The sequence below is a fragment of the Balaenoptera musculus genome, chromosome 7 (genome assembly GCF_009873245.2).
Source record: "Balaenoptera musculus isolate JJ_BM4_2016_0621 chromosome 7, mBalMus1.pri.v3, whole genome shotgun sequence".
Taxonomy (NCBI): domain Eukaryota; kingdom Metazoa; phylum Chordata; class Mammalia; order Artiodactyla; family Balaenopteridae; genus Balaenoptera; species Balaenoptera musculus.
In genome coordinates, this window is record NC_045791.1 from 43866695 (window position 1) to 43884201 (window position 17507).

General features: G+C 35.0%; 1 protein-coding gene across 7 annotated transcripts in view; it reads left to right on the plus strand.

Annotated features, from left to right (window-relative positions):
• The window catches only part of SLC4A10 (solute carrier family 4 member 10), a 302199-nt gene that overhangs the window by 100429 nt on the left and 184263 nt on the right, over positions 1–17507 (plus strand). For all 7 annotated transcript variants that reach the window (XM_036858559.1, XM_036858555.1, XM_036858558.1 and 4 more), the window contains exon 2: positions 15957–16038. In XM_036858559.1, coding sequence (XP_036714454.1) covers positions 15957–16038 — 82 coding nt within the window. The remainder of the gene's footprint in view (positions 1–15956; positions 16039–17507) is intronic.

A 17507-nucleotide genomic window follows, 5' to 3' on the forward strand; every position in this document is an offset into this window, starting at 1 on the left:
ACACAAATCAAATGCAGAATCACATATATTTCTAATAATTGGCGTTTGGTTCTTCTAAGTAGTGGAAAAAATTCTCACATCTCAATTATATACAAATTTAATTCAGATAATAGATAGCTTTTGGTTTTGTGAAGGGAATAAATAATTGAGGAAATTTAAGAAGTTATCCATCGAAAGTGTTATATATATTTTTACTCATTTTTATTTTTTCCTCATTTCCCATTTCAAATCTAATTCCATCTTTTCCATGTTTAAGATTTTTAAGTTTCTTTCTCTATGTCCCTTGAATTTTGACATAATTAGAAAATTTAAGAGCACAGATTTTTTTTTGGTTTGGTTTTGTCCTTTTTTAGATTTAAAGGGGAAAGTAAATAAAGTGGCCCTTCTCCTTTCACTCTCCACATTTTTGACATGTGTATAATTAGGAAAATTGCTTTGCTTAGAGTTACTATTAAATGTAATAGAAGTTAATTTTTTTAGTAAATTTCATGACTACTCAGATTTGTACCACTTTACTAATGATATGATAAAACATATCACTAATAAACAATCACTGAGGCTAAAGAAAAAAATTATAGAACTGCTAAGACTTGCTTACTTTACTTTTTACATTATTTAAACACTATACTTTTTGTAGCTTAAGCATATACCTGAAGTATCTCTTTTCACTGCTTGTTATCATTGAAGTTCATCTTCTAATGTTTTATTAGTTACTCCTCAGAACAATTTTAGTTATGTAAAATATTTTGAAATTTCCTTGTTTATTTAATCCATAATGCTTTACAAATATCATTTTATTATTCCTACTCTCTGACTTGATTTGTTTGATTTACTTATATTAGAAAACTCCTTTCTTTCTTAAGTTTGCAAATTATTGAATATTCAAATCCAATTCACCTATAAATCATTAAAATACAGACACTGTGGGCTTATTTCAGTTTAAATAACTCATATAATTGACTATTTTGTATGTAGGCCAACTCAGAACTGTCCTAATTTGTGATGGGAAGGTTAAATACTTGTGCAGTACTCTAATTTTGTAGATTCTTACAAAGTTGAAAAGAACAAGCCTTTATTCACAATGGAAAGGTTAGAAATTGATAATTTTACTTAAAAATGTATCTGTATACATTTATCCCCTTCCTATAATTGATACTTATGTCTCCTACAAGTCCATAGTATCTCAGTAAAAATATCAGGAATGGAAAAGTGTATTAATATATGGAAGGATTATAAATGTTATTATAATTCATTTTTATAATGTAAGCTGAAGTACAGATAGGTACTTAATACAGACAAAAATGACCCTTACACTGTTGAATATAAAAAAATTCAAGTATTGTACAACTGGAAAGGATCTTAGATATCATGAAGTAATGTTTAAATTCATCTTATTTTTATTTTATTTATATTTGTTTATGTCCTTCAGTTTCTTAGCTCAGGATTCCTTCTTGCATCTCATACATTCTTTCTGGGATCATTTTATTTCTTTCTGAAATATATACTTAGAAGTTCCTTTAGAAAGGATGCCTTAGTGATAAATTCTCTCAGTTTCTATTTGTCTGAAGTGCCTTTCTTGAATGATAGCTTAGCTGGGTATCTACCTCTAGATTAACAATTATTTTTTCTTAGTATCCTGAAGATATTATTTCACTGTCTTCTGGCTTCTATTTTTGTTAGTTTGTCATTCCTTTGTAGGTAATCTCTTTTTTTCCCTTGCTGCTTTAAAAATGTGTCATTCTGCAGTTTCACATGATATGTCTACGTGTGAATTGTCTTTTAATTATACTGTTTGTGATTACTGAATCTGAGGATTCATGTCTTCTATCAATTCTGGAAAATTTTTCACCTATTATTTTCAAACAGTACTTCTCCCTCATTTTCTCTATTCTCATCTTCTGGAACTCCAATTACATACATGTTAGACTTTACCATATTATCCTTCATTTAAAAATTATCTATTTCATATTTTTCATATTGTTATTCTGTGATATATTCTGTATAATTTTTCAGATATTTTCCCCAGTTCCTTAATTCTTGTCTCTCCAGCCCACTGTTTTACCTGTTCATGGAGTTTTAAATTTTAAGAATATTATCTATGTAATTATTATTTCTCCACTTTCTAGAAATTCTACTTTTTGCACATCAGGATTTTTTATCCTGTCCCAGGTTTTAGGAGACGTTTTCTTTCTAGGCATTTGCATTGTAAGGAGAACCAAATCAGTAGTCCTGCTCTGGTCCTACTAATGTCTTTCACCCTTATTCAGATAAATAGGGTTTTTTCTTGATATTTATGCCCAAACTACCACTTTGTCCCCTTGTCTGCCTTGCAAAGATACATTGATCTTTTAAAAATCAACTGAAGTGTCTCTTTTAATGGAGTTTTTACTGACTTTCTTGGAGAAAAATAATAATCTTTATGATTGAGTTTCACCTGTATGAATTTCTTTCATGATACCATTGTGCATTGTACCTACCATGAAACCTATAAACTGTTTGAGGGAAGGAGCTAGGTCTTATTGATTTTTGTGGCTCTGATAGTGCAAATAATAATATAAATAACAATGTTATAATTAACATTTATTGAGAACTTAATACATGCTTGGCAAACTCAAGAACTTTACATGTATTAATAAATCACTCGAGGGGCTTCCCTGGTGGCGCAGTGGTTGAGAATCTGCCTGCCGATGCAGGGGACACGGGTTTGAGCCCTGGTCTGGGAAGATCCCACATGCCGCAGAGCAGCTAGGCCCGTGAGCCACAACTACTGAGTCTGCGCATCTGGAGCCTGTGCTCCGCAACAAGAGAGGCCGTGATAGTGAGGGGCCCGCGCATCGTGATGAAGGGTGGCCCCCGCTTGCCACAACTAGAGAAAGCCCTCGCACAGAAACGAAGACCCAACACAGCCAAAAAAAAAAAAAAAAAAAAAAGCATGTTTTGTAAGCACAGTGCTTACAACATAGTAAGTATTCAATCATAGCTGCTATTGTAATTTAAATAAATAAATAAATAAATCACTCAAGATGCAGAGAGATTACATAAAATGGTGAAGTCACACAGCTAGGAATTAATTGAAACAGGACTTAAATCCAGGAGGTATGTGGCCCCACATACAAACCCTCAGTGTTTATCCAATGCTGCCTTTATGTTGACCTCCTAAAGGGAGTATCAGCAGCAGAGGGACAGGTTATACCACCAAAACTTGTACTTGAGCTCCAAACAAGATCATGGGGATGTGGCAGATGCTTAGGGAAGGACACAGCAGGACAAATAAGGAAGGCCTACAAAGACAGGTGGAGCCTCGTAGGGCATTTTACATGCAAGCAATATGAACAGAGTAGAGACAGCATGAAGCAGCAGTAGGAAATTTAGCAGCAGTTAGCATCATTTTTCTGGGTACAGAATTGGGTTTATCTGCAGAAATAAGGCTGTAAGAGGACTCAATGACAAGGCAGGAGTCAAGTCCAGAATTCAAAACAAACAAATCTGGAGGATGAGGTGGGCAAACAAGGCAGGAACTCAATTATGAAGGTATCACTACCCATTAAAATATTTTTGGCTAGTTGAAATTGTTCTTAACTTCTCAAACACTTTTTATCCTTAAGCCATGAGATGTTAGGCCCCCTAGAAGACCTGACAGGAGAGACAGTATTCTTTGGATCACAGTGGCAGTAATAAGTACAGTACTATATGTTGTGATGAAATTAATCCTGAGCCAGAAATAGCTTAGCATTGGAAGATTTTCACCACTGAGCTTTTCAGCATTTCAACATTTCAGTATTTCAACCTGACTTTGGAGTACTTCATTTCAACAGATTAACACACCTGACATAAATGTGTAGCCCCCCAACAGGTCTTTAATGTTTGCACAGGTGGAGTTTTCCAAGTAAATGAGATGAGAAGAATCTTAAAATTTTTACATGATGATTTAGTTTATGCCTTCTTATCCTTATTCCTATGACAGAGGGTTTTACTCTCCAATTCTTATTCTCAGTTCTATTTTTTCTTGTATGTGTAAAGACGAAATAACACATTTACTTCACATAAGCAAATGAAACCTAATTGCCACCTCCCCAATTAGACACTTTAGAAGCAGACTCACTTCTTTTTTATTTAAAAAAACACCAGAAAGGAGAAAGAGTGATTTATTGGACTGCTTTAAATATGTTTCATATGAGTTAATTAATACAGTGTATAAAATAGATGGATTGAACTTGTATTACCATGAAATGGTATAGTCTATATTTTAAAGTAGATGCAAGATTTTCAATACCTAATTTCAAAATAATATGCTAGTAAAAATATATGGGTTCATTTATTTTATTAAACTATAATATACTAAGTGACACTCAAAGTTAGGCTTGACATATGCTTAGATTTCAGTTCAGCTAGTATGTACTGAACTCCTATGAAATGTTAATCTCTGAGCTGATGCTTTCACATCTATTGCCCTATGTAATACAGCATAATGCAATTACAGATTAAACAGCTGACCTTTTTATATTTGTAAAATACTTTAGCTTACACGGAAAAATGAAAAAAATAGGAGGGCTCCAGAGTAAATATGGATGTATATGATTAATATTAACATTGAATCCAAGTGTTAATGTTTAATTTTCTTATTTTCATTATTTAAAATAAAAAGTAATGAGATGGGTACAACGAGTTAAAATTCTGCATGTCTTTAATGAAACAGTAGCAACACATTATTAAAGCAAAGTATGAAAATAATGTGCTATGTGAGATGTTACCAGTTATTAACAGCATGTTTGTTTTTTTTTTTAAACATCTTTATTGGAGTATAATTGCTTTACAATGGTGTGTTAGTTTCTGCTGTATAACAAAGTGAATCAGCTATACATATACATATATCCCCATATCTCTTCCCTCTTGCATCTCCCTCCCTCCCACCCTCCCTATCCCACCCCTCTAGGTGGTCACAAAACACCGAGCTGATCTCCCTGTGCTATGCGGCTGCTTCCCACTAGCTATCTGTTTTACATTTGGTAGTGTATATATGTCCATGCCACTCTCTCACCCTGTCACATCTTACCCCTCCCCCTTCCCATATCCTCAAGTCCATTCTCTAGTAGGTCTGTGTCTTTATTCCCATCTTGCCACTAGGTTCTTCATGACCTTTTTTTTTCCCCTTAGATTCCATATATATGTGTTAGCATACTGTATTTGTTTTTCTCTTTCTGACTTACTTCACTCTGTATGACAGACTCTAACTCCATCCACCTCACTACAAATACCTCCATTTCATTTCTTATTATGGCTGAGTAATATTCCATTGTATATATGTGCCACATCTTCTTTATCCATTCATCCGATGATGGCCACTTAGGTTGCTTCCATGTCCTGGCTATTGTAAATAGAGCTGCAATGAACATTTTGGTACATGACTCTTTTTGAATTATGGTTTTCTCAGGGTATATGCCCAGTAGTGAGATTGCTGGGTCGTATGGTAGTTCTATTTTTAGTTTTTAAGGACCCTCCATACTGTTCTCCATAGTGGCTGTATCAATTTACATTCCCACCAACAGTGCAAGAGTGTTCCCTTTTCTCCACACCCTCTCCAGCATTTATTGTTTCTAGATTTTTTGATGATGGCCGTTCTGACCAGTGTGAGATGATATCTCATTGTAGTTTTGATTTGCATTTCTCTAATGATTAATGATGTTGAGCATTCTTTCATGTGTCTGTTGGCCATCTGTATATCTTCTTTGGAGAAATGTCTATTTAGGTCTTCTGCTCATTTTTGGATTGGGTTGTTTGATTTTTTGATATTGAGCTGCATGAGCTGCTTGTAAATCTTGGAGATTAATCCTTTGTCAGTTGCTTCATTTGCAAATATATTCTCCCATTCTGAGGGTTGTCTTTTGGTCTTGTTTATGGTTTCCTTTGCTGTGCAAAAGCTTTTAAGTTTCATTAGGTCCCATTTGTTTATTTTTGTTTTTATTTCCATTTCTCTAGGATGTGGGTCAAAAAGGATCTTGCTGTGATTTATGTCATAGAGTGTTCTATGTTTTCCTCTAAGAGTTTGATAGTGTCTGGCCTTACACTTAGGTCTTTAATCCATTTTGAGTTTATTTTTGTGTATGGTGTCAGGGAGTGTTCTAATTTCATACTTTTACATGTACCTGTCCAATTTTCCCAGCACCACTTATTGAAGAGGCTGTCTTTTCTCCACTGTATATGCTTGCCTCCTTTATCAAAGATAAGGTGACCATATGTGTGTGGGTTTATCTCTGGGCTTTCTATCCTGTTCCATTGATCTATATTTCTGTTTTTGTGCCAGTACCAAACTGTCTTGATTATTGTAGCTTTGTAATATAGTCTGAAGTCAGGGAGCCTGATTCCTCCAGCTCCATTTTTCGTTCTCAAGATTGCTTTGGCTATTGGGGGTCTTTTGTGTTTCCATACAAATTGTGAAATTTTTTGTTCTAGTTCTGTGAAAAATGCCAGTGGTAGTTTGATAGGGGTTGCATTGAATCTGTAGATTGCTTTGGGTAGTAGAGTCATTTTCACAATGTTGATTCTTCCAATCCAAGAACATGGTATATCTCTCCATCTATTTGTATCATCTTTAATTTCTTTCATCAGGGTCTTATAATTTTCTGCATACAGGTCTTTTGTCTCCTTAGGTAGGTTTATTCCTAGATATTTTATTCTTTTTGTTGCAATGGTAAACGGGAGTGTTTTCTTAATTTCACTTTCAGATTTTTCATCATTAGTGTATAGGAATGCAAGAGATTTCTGTGCATTAATTTTGTATCCTGCTACTTTACCAAATTCATTGATTAGCTCTAGGAGTTTTCTGGTAGCATCTTTAGGATTCTCTATGTATAGTATCATGTCATCTGCAAACAGTGACAGCTTTACTTCTTCTTTTCCTATTTGGATTCCTTTTATTTCTTTTTCTTCTCTGATCGCTGTGGCTAACACTTCCAAAACTATGTTGAATAATCGTGGTGAGAGTGGGCAACCTTGTCTTGTTCCTGATCTTAGTGGAAATGGTTTCAGTTTTTCACCATTGAGGACAATGTTGGCTGTGGGTTTGTCATATATGGCCTTTATTATGTTGAGGAAAGTTCCCTCTATGCCTACTTTCTGGAGGTTTTTATCATAAATGGGTGTTGAATTTTGTCGAAAGCTTTCTCTGCATCTATTGAGATGATCATATGGTTTTTCTCCTTCAATTTGTTAATATGATGTATCATGTTGGTTGATTTGCGTATATTGAAGAATCCTTGCATTCCTGGAATAAACCCCACTTGATCATGGTGTATGATCCTTTTAATGTGCTGTTGGATTCTGTTTGCTAGTATTTTGTTGAGGATTTTTGCATCTATGTTCATCAGTGATATTGGCCTGTGGTTTTCTTTCTTTGTAACATCTTTGTCTGGTTTTGGTATCAGGGTGATGGTGGCCTCGTAGAATGAGTTTGGGAGTGTTCCTCCCTCTGCAATACTCTGGAAGAGTCTGAGAAGGATAAGTGTTAGCTCTTCTCTAAATGTTTGATAGAATTCACCTGTGAAGCCATCTGGTCCTGGGCTTTTGTTTGTTGGAAGATTTTTAATTACAGTTTCAATTTCAGTGCTTGTGATTGGTCTGTTCGTATTTTCTATTTCTTCCTGGTTCAGCCTCGGCAGGTTGTGCATTTCTAAGAATCTGTCCATTTCTTCCAGGTTGTCCATTTTATTGGCATAGAGTTGCTTGTAGTAATCTCTCATGATCCTTTGTATTTCTGCAGGGTCAGTGGTTACTTCTTTTTCATTTCTAATTCTATTGATTTGAGTCTTCTCCCTTTTTCTCTTGATGAGTCTGGCTAATGGTTTATCAATTTTGTTTATCTTCTCAAGGAACCTGCTTTTACTTTTATTGATCTTTGCTATTGTCTCCTTCATTTCTTTTTCATTTATTTCTGATTTGATCTTTATGATTTCTTTCCTTCTGCTAGCTTTGGGGATTTTTTGTCCTTCTTTCTCTAATTGCTTTAGGTGCAAGGTTAGGTTGTTTATTCGAGATGTTTCCTGTTTCTTGAGGTAGGCTTGTATTGCTATAAACTTACCTCTTAGAACTGCTTTTGCTGCATCCCATAGGTTTTGGGTCGTCGTGTCTCCATTGTCATTTGTTTCTAGGTATTTTTTGATTTCCCCTTTGATTTCTTCAGTGATCACTTCGTTATTAAGTAGTGTATTGCGTAGCCTCCATGTGTTTGTATTTTTTACAGATCTTTTCCAGTAATTGATATCTAGTCTCATAGCACTGTGGTCAGAAAAGATACTTGATACGATTTCAATTTTCTTAAATTTACCAAGGCTTGATTTGTGACTCAAGATATGATCTATCCTGGAGAATGTTCCATGAGCACTTGAGAAAAATGTGTATTCTGTTGTTTTTGGGTGGAATGTCCTGTAAATATCAATTAAGTCCATCTTGTTTAATGTATCATTTAAGCTTGTGTTTCCTTATTTATTTTCATTTTGGATGATCTGTCCATTGGTGAAAGTGGGGTGTTAAAGTCCCCTACTATGATTGTGTTGCTGTCGATTTCCCCTTTTATGGCTGTTAGTATTTGCCTTATGTATTGAGGTGCTCCTATGTTGGGTGCATAAATATTTACAGTTGTTATACCTTCCTCTTGGATCGATCCCTTGATCATTATATAGTGTCCTTCTTTGTCTCTTGTAATAGTCTTTATTTTAAAGTCTATTTTGTCTGATATGAGAATTGCTACTCCAGCTTTCTTTTGATTTCCATTTGCATGGAATATCTTTTTCCATCCCCTCACTTTCAGTCTGTATGTGTCTCTACGTCTGAAGTGGGTCTCTTGTAGACAGCATATATATGGGTCTTGTTTTTGTATCCATTCAGCCAGTTTGTGTCTTGGTTAGAGCATTTAATCCATTTACATTTAAGGGGGTTTTCGATATGTATGTTCCTATTACCATTTTTTAAAATTGTTTTAGGTTTGTTATTGTACCTCTTTTCCTTCTCTTGTGTTTCCTGCCTAGAGAAGCTCCTTTAACATTTGTAAAGCTGGTTTGGTTGTGCTGAATTCTCTTAGCTTTTGCTTGTCTGTTAAGGTTTTAATTTCTCCGTCAAATCTGAATGAGATCCTTGCTAGGTAGAGTAATCTTGGTTGTAGGTTTTTCCCTTTCATCACTCTAAATATGTCTTGCCACTACCTTCTGGCTTGCAGAGTTTCTGCTGAAAGATCAGCTGTTAACCTTATGGTGTTTCCCTTGTGTATTGTTTGTTGTTTTTCCCTTGCTGCTTTTAATATTTTTTCTTTGTATTTAATTTTGGTAGTTTGATTAATATGTGTCTTGGCTTGTTTCTCCTTGTATTTATCCTGTATGAGTCTCTCTGCACTTCCTGGACTTGATTGACTATTTCCTTTCCCATGTTATTGAAGTTTTCAACTATAATGTCTTCAAATATTTTCTCAGTCCTTTTCTTTTTCTCTTCTTCTTCTGGGACCCCTATAATTCGAATGTTGGTGCACTTAATGTTGTCCCAGTGGTCTCTGAGACAGTCCTCAATTCTTTTCATTCTTTTTTCTTTATTCAGCTCTGTGGTATTTTTTTCCACTATTTTATCTTGCAGGTCACTTATCTGTTCTTCTGCCTCAGTTATTCTGCTATTGATTCCTTCTAGAGAATTTTAAATTTCATTTATTGTGTTGTTCATCATTGTTTACTCTTTAATTCTTCTAGGTCCTTGTTAAACGTTTCTTGTATTTTCTCCATTCTATTTCCAAGATTTTGCGTCATCTTTACTCTCTTTACTCTGAATTGTTTTTCAGGTAGTCTGCCTATTTCCTCTTCATTTGTTTGGTCTGGTGGGTTTTTACCTTGCTCCTTCATTGGCTGTGTGTGTTTCTCTGTCATCTCATTTTGCTTAAGTTACTGAGTTGGGGCCTCCTTTTTACAGGCTGCAGCTTCGTAGTTCCCATTGGTTTTGGTGTCTGTGCCCAGTGGCTAATTATGGTTCAGTTGGTTGTGTAGGCTTCTTGGTGGAGTGGACTGGTGCCTGTGTTCTGGTGGATGAGGCTGAATCATATCTTTCTGGTGGGCAGGACCACATCCGGTGGTGTGTTTTGGGGTGTCTGTGACCTTATTATTATTTTAGGCATCCTTTCTGGTAATGGGTGGGGTTGTGTTCCTGTCTTGCTATTTGTTTGGCACAGGGTATCTAGCACTGTAGCTTGCTGGTCATTGAGTGAAGCTGGGTCTTAGCGTTGAGATGGAGATCTCTGGGAGAGCTTTTGCTGTTTGATATTACGTGGAGCCGGGAGGTCTCTGGTGAACCAATGTCCTGAACTCGGCTCTCCCACCTCAGAGGCATGGGCCTGACACCAGGCCGGAGCACGAAGACCCTGTCAAGCCACACAGTTCAGAAGGAAAGGAAGGAAAGGAAGGAAGGAAGGAAGGAAGGAAAAATAGAAAGAAAGTTATTAGAATAAAAATAAAAAATTATTAAAAATAAAAAAATTATAAAGTATTAAAAAAAAAAGAAAGAAAGAAGATAGCAACCAAACCAAAAATGAAATCCACCAATAATAACAAGTGCTAAAAACTATAGTAAACAAACAAACAAACAAAAAACCGGACAGACAGAACTCTAGGAGAAATGGTAAAAGCAAAGCTATACAGACAAAATCACACAAAGAAGAATACACATACACACTCACAAAAAGAGAAAAGGAAAAAATATATATATCTTTTGGGAAGTCTGAGGTCTTCTGCCAGCGTTCATTAGGTGTTCTGTAGGAGTTGTTTCACATGTAGATGTGTTTCTGATGTATTTGTGGGGAGGAAGGTGATCTCCACGTCTTATTCCTCCACCATCTTGAATGTCTCCCACTTATCTATTTTATACATAGTATTTTGTATCTTCTTAATTCCATACACCTATCTTGCCCCTCCCACTTCCCTCTCCCCACTGGTACCCACTAGTTTGCTTTCTGTATCTGTGAGTCTGTTTCTATTTTGTTTTATGCATTCATTTGTTTTATTTTTTTCGATTTCACATATAAGTGAAAACACAGTATTTGTCTTTCTCTGTCTGATTTATTTCACTAAGCATAATACTCTAGGTCCATGCACATCATTGCAAATGGCAGAATTTCATTCTTTTTTATGGCTGAGTAATATTTCTTTATATATATTATACATTATATATGTATATACATATATATATACATACCACATGTTCTTTATCCATTCATCTGTTGATGGACACTTGGGTTGCTTCCATATCTTGGCTATTGCAAATAATGCTGCTAAAGCAATCTTGAGAAAAAAGAATAAAGCTGCAGGTATCATTCTCCCTGACTTCAGACTATACTACCAAGCTACAGAAATCAAAACAGCATGGTAGTGGCACAAAAATAAACACATAGATCAATAGATCAGAATAGAGAACCCAGAAATAGATCCATGTGACTATGGTCAATTAGTCTATGACAAAGGAGGCAAAAAGCAATTGGAGAAAAGACAGTCTCTTCAATAAGTGGTGCTGGGAAAACTGGACAGCTACATGTAAAAGAATGAGATTAGAACATTTCCTCACACCATATACAAAAATAAACTCAAAATAGATTAAAGACCTACATATAAGACTTGAAACCATAAAACTCCTAGAAGAGAACATAGGCAGAATGCTCTTTCACATAAATGGTAGTAATATTTTTGGGGGGTCTGTCTCCTAAAGGCAAAAGATAAAAACAAAATAAATAATTGTACATTATTAAACATTCAACAGTATTTTTTGATAGATATTTCTTAGTCAAAGTTATGTATGTAGGTTACCACTTTGATTATATGTTCATCTCTATGAAACTTGATACCATGGTTTTTAGTCATTGAAATAAATGTGACGTGTAAATCAGGGTCATAGCAAGAAAGAGATGGTCACTCAAGAAGGGTGATAAAAAGAATTTAATGAAAGGACTGATTGGGATTGACATATACACACTACTATATGTAAAATAGGTAACTAATAACGACCTACTGTATAGCACAGAGAACTCTACTCAATACTCTGTAATGGCCTATATGGGAAAAGAATTTTAAAAAGAGTGGATGTATGTATATGTATAACTGATTCACTTTGCTGTACAGCAGAAACTAACACAACATTGTAAATCAACTATACTCCAATAAAAATTTTTTTAAAAAGTGTGGGCAGGATAAAGGGTAATCAGCGAGGGTTAGTGAAATCCGAGAAACCTGCAACAGTCAGAAACGGTCACTATTTCTAGGCCTAAAGGAGCAAGGTGGGGGAGCAGTTAATGCAAACCAGCAAGTCCTATAGCTGTAGAAGAGTCACGTGACAAGCGATTTGGTGTTTGATAGAAGATCACAGCCATTGCCAAACTATGGTCCAACAGGGGCCATGTTTCTCTCCTCCCAGCTCTATAGTCTTCTGTCATTATCTCTCATTGGCTGAACTCAATAGGAAGCTAAAAGACAAGGGATCCTAGCGATGCAGTCTGTAAAGACACAGAGCATGGTGAATAAGAGTGGAAAGTGGATCTGTAAGGGTTAGTGGAGAGTATACAGCACACAATACTATCCTAATATCTAATACCTAAAAAAAAAGGCAGAAAAAGTGGTTACTTTTTAAAAATGATATGATAAATAGTTCTAAGGAAGAAAGAATTCTGAATTGAAAATGAACTGCTTTCTCCTCTATTCATTTTCAAATGAGATGAGAATTAAAAGGATATTTAAAAAGTTTGAATTTTCCTGCTCACAAGATTACTGTTAGATTTTGGTTTGTAAAACTAGAAAAGTTAATTTCATTGATGGCTGTGCTCAAGAGCTTTGGTAAATCAGAAAAAGGTGATTTTTACATATTCATAGAGCTAATGATATTTACAAACAAGTCTAGAAGAAATTTCTGTGTGAATTTAGTTACTGTTAGTTTGTCTCAGGGCCATAGTCTATACCAATGTTTTTCAAATTGCATGTCACAAGCCATTTTTCAGTCCTGAAATAAATTTAATGGGTAGTGACTAGGACTTCTAAATGAAATAGTATACCCTGGAACAGAAAATATCAGAGTGCATTTTTTATACTAAGAGTAAATGCTGGGCTTCCCTGGTGGCGCAGTGGCTGAGAATCTGCCTGCCAATGCAGGGGACACGGGTTCGAGCCCTGGTCTGGGAAGATCCCACATGCCGTGGAGCAACTGGGCCCGTGGGCCACAACTACTGAGCCTGCGTGTCTGGAGCCTGTGCTCCGCAACAAGAGAGGCCGTGACAGTGAGAGGCCCGCGCACCGCGATGAAGAGTGGCCCCTGCTTGCCACAATTAGAGAAAGCCCTCGCACAGAAATGAAGACCCAACACAGCCAAAAATAAATAAACAAATAAATTAAAAAAAAAAAAAGAGTAAATGCTGGTTTGTGAAACTTTTGTTTTTATTACATATATATGAATATGTGACTGTGTTGGGATATATATTTCTCAATATGGGCCACGTTCCCCCCAAATTTAAAACATTGCCCTATACTATTTACTGGACTCAATCATCTTATAAACATTTACCCAACAGTGTAGTAAGGGTGAATTGTATTGAAAGGCAATGTAATATATTTATGTGTTCTCTCCCTACACAGTGCTAAAATTTGTTCCTAGGTGAGTAAATACATATGGAAATTAGGGTGCATTAATATATTTGATGTTCACCAATTCTAAAGATAGTAACAGTTCAAAATGAAGTGAAAATGTATCTTATTGCTCTATTACTGCATAGACTGGCACCCAGTGCCATAAGTCCCTCTGCATTCCCATCATCACACCTCATACTTACTTGCTCTTGGTAATAAGGGGGAAGGGAAATATTCTGCTAAAAAGTCTTGAATAATATTGAAGTGATCTTTTGAGCTATAGCCAAAGTAGAGGAATTTCAGTATATGTATTAACATTAATCTGTATCTTGGGAATTTTCAGCTGAAAATATGGAACATCCAGAGAGTATTTAAAGAGGATAATATGAAACTACAAAATGAGTCACTTACATTGAGTTATATTCATATTCTAGCTTCTAGTTCTTTTTCTTTTAGAGAAAAATTAAAATTAGGTCACTTCTGCTTGTAACCTGCATAGTAATTAAATAATCAGCTATTTCCTATTTAGATTCCATTTCTACTTCTGCTGCAAAATTTGATTTTCTCTCAATATCTCAACATTAGCGATTCAACAGAATTATCTTTTGTATGTGGACAGTATACATGCTTTATATAAATAAAGGGAAAAAACATTTTGTATAAGCTGAAAATTATTTCAGGTCCTTGAAATCAAAATCAAATATTTATTGTATAGGGAGAAACATCTTTGTGTATTCTGTATAAGCTTTCCATTTTGCAGTTGTTTTCAGAGACTGCCATTTTGAGTTATATTGGAATAGTGTTCCTTCTGACCTTTGAACAAGGATGCATGACTTAGTTTTTGGCATTCTTCCTAACAACACCCCAGAGGGCAGAGTTGTATTCTAGTGTGACATATATTTGAAAATGTCTTGCACAGAGGGTAAATTTGATTTGTAAATGTATCAAGAACAGATTCAAAATAGGCTGAAACTTGAATTTATCTGGTTCAGGAAAATTATAAAAGTCTCAACTTTAGTTTTTCTATTGCTATTGTTGGTTAAACCAACAGATTTTCTTAAACTTTGCCAAACAGAAGAGCAATGGGTTCTGAAATCTATCTTCATTTTAATTTTTTCTCTCATTTTCTCTCATTTATAGTGTAAGTTTATCTAACTCTGATTTCAAAGACTTTACCCTGACTTGTGTCAGTACAAGTTGTCAGAAAGACAACAGGACTATAGGCTATAAAACATGTCCTTCTGCTGCATATTGTGCTGCATTTGAAGCATACGAGAGCTGATCTTTTTAGGCTGAAATATGTCTATACTCCTGCAGTTGAAAGTACTGATTTGTCAAACATGGAGGACAAATCTTTATTAAGATTATGTTCAGGAATTAAAAAGCTTTCAAAGAAGAAACAAAAATCTTTTACTTTTCTAATAGTAATAAACTAGAATAGGCTTAGAAATAGATCTTGAAAGGTTTCATTCAACTTTAGTCTACCTTTTCATTTCTCCTTTTGTACTCGGTATTCACTTTTAAGGCAATTTTTACCTGGGCGTTCACAGATAAAAGTTGTAAATAATTCATATTTCACTTCATTCAGTATTTCATATTTTGTCCATTCCTGCATGGTCAAAATGGATTATGCTCACACCTCCCCCATTATTTTATTCAGTACCAAATCACTGAGTATACTATTTTGAGTTATGTGTACAGGGTTCAGAAGACAAAGCCTATGCCCAGCCCTTCTAAATAGGTAAAAAATTTATAGAAACTGAATGAAGGTTTAATGCACATGATTGTAATTTACAGTTTAGTTTGAATAAAATGCATTATACTGAAACAAAGTCATTAGAGTTTTAGTTTACCTAGTAATTGCTACTAATTGCTTTCAAGAGATTAGTTCCCCTCAACCCCATTTATAATGGCAATGGAATTATTTCTCCCGGACATAGCACTAATGATTTTCATATTTTCCTTGTATAGTTCAAAATGTCATCTTGTTAACAAGAATTCTTTATCAGAGATAAAAATACATGTTACTAAATTGACAGGATAACTGTTTGTTTTCTAGTTTTCATCTCACTAACAAATGATGCCAACTGGAATGTTTGCCTGCCTTCAGTTTCGTGGAAAATCAAATGACATTCCTTCTCTGAATGTGTGGTCAAGTTAATCTTAGTCTTTTGTAAATTAACACTTGATAATCAAATAGAATAGTCATGTACAAGTAGGTTTATGTTACTGAATTAAACCCCTAAATTATTAGATCACATTAAAGTTTATTTGCTGAAATTAAGAGAATCTATGTATTATCATTTAGTCTTCTTTCTCTCTATTCTACAGAGAAATGATGAAGAGGCAGTTGTGGATAGAGGTGGAACTCGTTCTATTCTCAAAACACACTTTGAGAAAGAAGATTTAGAAGGTAAGACTATTTTGGTGGGGGGGATACCTACTGGTGTTTCAAAGAGAAATGTGAAGTTTGTTGCTATGTGGAGAACTGCAAAAGTTGATATCAGAGTAGTAATGGTGGTGGTGGTGGTGCGGTGGATATGACTGTTTTGGTGTAGTCTGGAGTGCCAATAGTCAGTCCTGCAAACAATGAGAAGCGTTAATTTGTTCAACAGACATTTATTGAACCTCTCCTATATTCCTGTACTGTGTTGTGTGCCAGTCTTTCAATAATCCTTCCTTCAAGGAATTACAATTAATTGGGGAATGAAAAGAAAAAAATTATGACAGACCAGCATATTGGGTGTTATGTGACAGGGGAGGACAGGAGGGGCATCTAATTCACCCTATGTTGTCAGAGTAGGCTGTCACTGGAAGGGCATTAAGGACAATTGGTATTCTAGTTTTACTGAGATATATATGAGAGAGGGCTGGAGGCATCATTTGTGTGTGTTCTCTTCAGTAGGAAGAAGGTCAGATAATTCAACAGGGAGGTAGTATGGTCTAGATGCTGGTAAAGTATAGAGAGGCTCTGAAACCAGACTGTATTGGGTTCAAATATCACCTCTGTCCCTTATTTGTTATGGAAGTTTTAGCTAATTAGTTAACTTCTCTGCACCTCTTTTCTCTGTTGTTAAAATAAGGATAACAGTGGAATATATTTCCTAAATTTTTATGAGAAATAAGGGAAGAATACTTAGAATAGTACCTGGCCTAAGAGTTACATAAGTATTGACAGTTATTATTCCACTGCAATTTAATGTATACATGCCATTAGTTCATTTTAATTTTTTAACAAGAAATTATTACTAGTGAGATACAAGGTATGTGGTGTTTTTCATCTTTTTGTTGAAAAGTGAAACCCAAATCATCTTAAGTAAAACTAATCAGAGATAGTTCCTAATAATCTACAGCAGCTGAAAAGTAAGTGTTCATTCCCCTTAAGAATTGTAGCCACTTAAATTACGGTTAAATTCATTATTATTGGGTCTTATATTTAGTTACAACAATTAAATAACAGAAGAGTTAACATACTATTTAGAGACAACTTTCAACAACTATACCCACTCTGTGTTTGACATTTTGCTTGATGCACAGAAAGCACCCAAGGTCTGGAAAGGTTATACTTACTGGGCAGGCGTAGTAATTTGCATGCTATCCATATTCATTACACAAATTAAAGGAAGCAGAAACTTGAAAAATCTAACCCAGTAATGTCTAATATAAAGCAAATTTTTCTTTAGATTTGAAAAGCAGCATAGCTACTGTCCTACTTATGTCATACCATGACTTAAGCTATGCTTATATTCACTAAACTCACACAAGAAAACCTAATAAATCAAGAACTTAGTGTAAAAATATACTCAATTCCAGTGAAACATTATCTTGGGTTTAAAGATTGTGATTGATAATCCACACACAGATAATTAGCAGTTAACAGTA